The 659-nt window shown below is 68.1% G+C and overlaps 1 protein-coding gene across 1 annotated transcript in view; it reads left to right on the top strand.

The window, feature by feature from the left end:
- The first annotated feature begins 6 nt into the window (after positions 1–6).
- LENG9 (leukocyte receptor cluster member 9) overlaps positions 7–659 on the top strand; it is a 3,382-nt gene continuing 2,729 nt past the window's right edge. The window contains exons 1-2 of the mRNA XM_027768858.1: positions 7–475; positions 551–625. Coding sequence (XP_027624659.1) covers positions 86–475; positions 551–625 — 465 coding nt within the window. The 5' untranslated portion in view covers positions 7–85. The remainder of the gene's footprint in view (positions 476–550; positions 626–659) is intronic.

Genomic DNA, 659 nt, shown 5'->3' with positions numbered 1-659 from the left:
CACTCATTGCGCCAGGGACACCCTTGGCGATGGGAGCCCTTACTGCACCAGGGACACCCGTGACGACAGGGACGCTCAGGGGGCCATGGACGTCCACGGCAATGGAGACATTCACAGTGCTCCGGAAGCCAAGAGGACACAGGCGGGGCCTAGAGGACGGGAGGCTGAGACGGCTCCTGCAGAAGGGACTGGAAAAGCGACAGGCACGGAGTCCCAGGAGCCAGGCCAGAACCCTCGAGAACGTGAGGCCACCAGCTGGGGGACACAAGCCCCAAGAGGGCAACTTGTTGCAGAGGCCGAGGGCACACTGAAGCCAGCCGCTGTCAGGCCTACAGCGCTGCCGGAGGCAGAGTGGGGCCTCCGGGCCTGGCCTGAGGACCACCAAAGGGCCTGCCCCAGTGCTGCGGGCCCTCGGCTGCCGCGCCCCACACACTTCGTGGCGCTCAGGGTGACTGAGCCCTGGCTGCGGGCAGAGGTAGCCAAGGCGCAGAAGCAGCTGGTGCGTGTGGCCGTGGCGCTCAGGGTGACTGATCCTTGGCTGCGGGCAGAGGTAGCCAAGGCGCAGAAGCAGCTGGTGCGTGTGGACCCGGCCTGCGCCCCGTTCCTGGTGCCCACAGAGGCCCTGCACCTGACGCTGGCGGTGGTGCGGGTGGGGGGGG

This window comes from Tupaia chinensis, unplaced genomic scaffold, assembly GCF_000334495.1.
Source record: "Tupaia chinensis unplaced genomic scaffold, TupChi_1.0 Scaffold147674_1, whole genome shotgun sequence".
Lineage (NCBI taxonomy): Eukaryota > Metazoa > Chordata > Mammalia > Scandentia > Tupaiidae > Tupaia > Tupaia belangeri.
The sequence above is the reverse complement of the archived record's forward strand: the minus strand, read 5'-3'. Positions and strand labels throughout refer to the sequence as shown.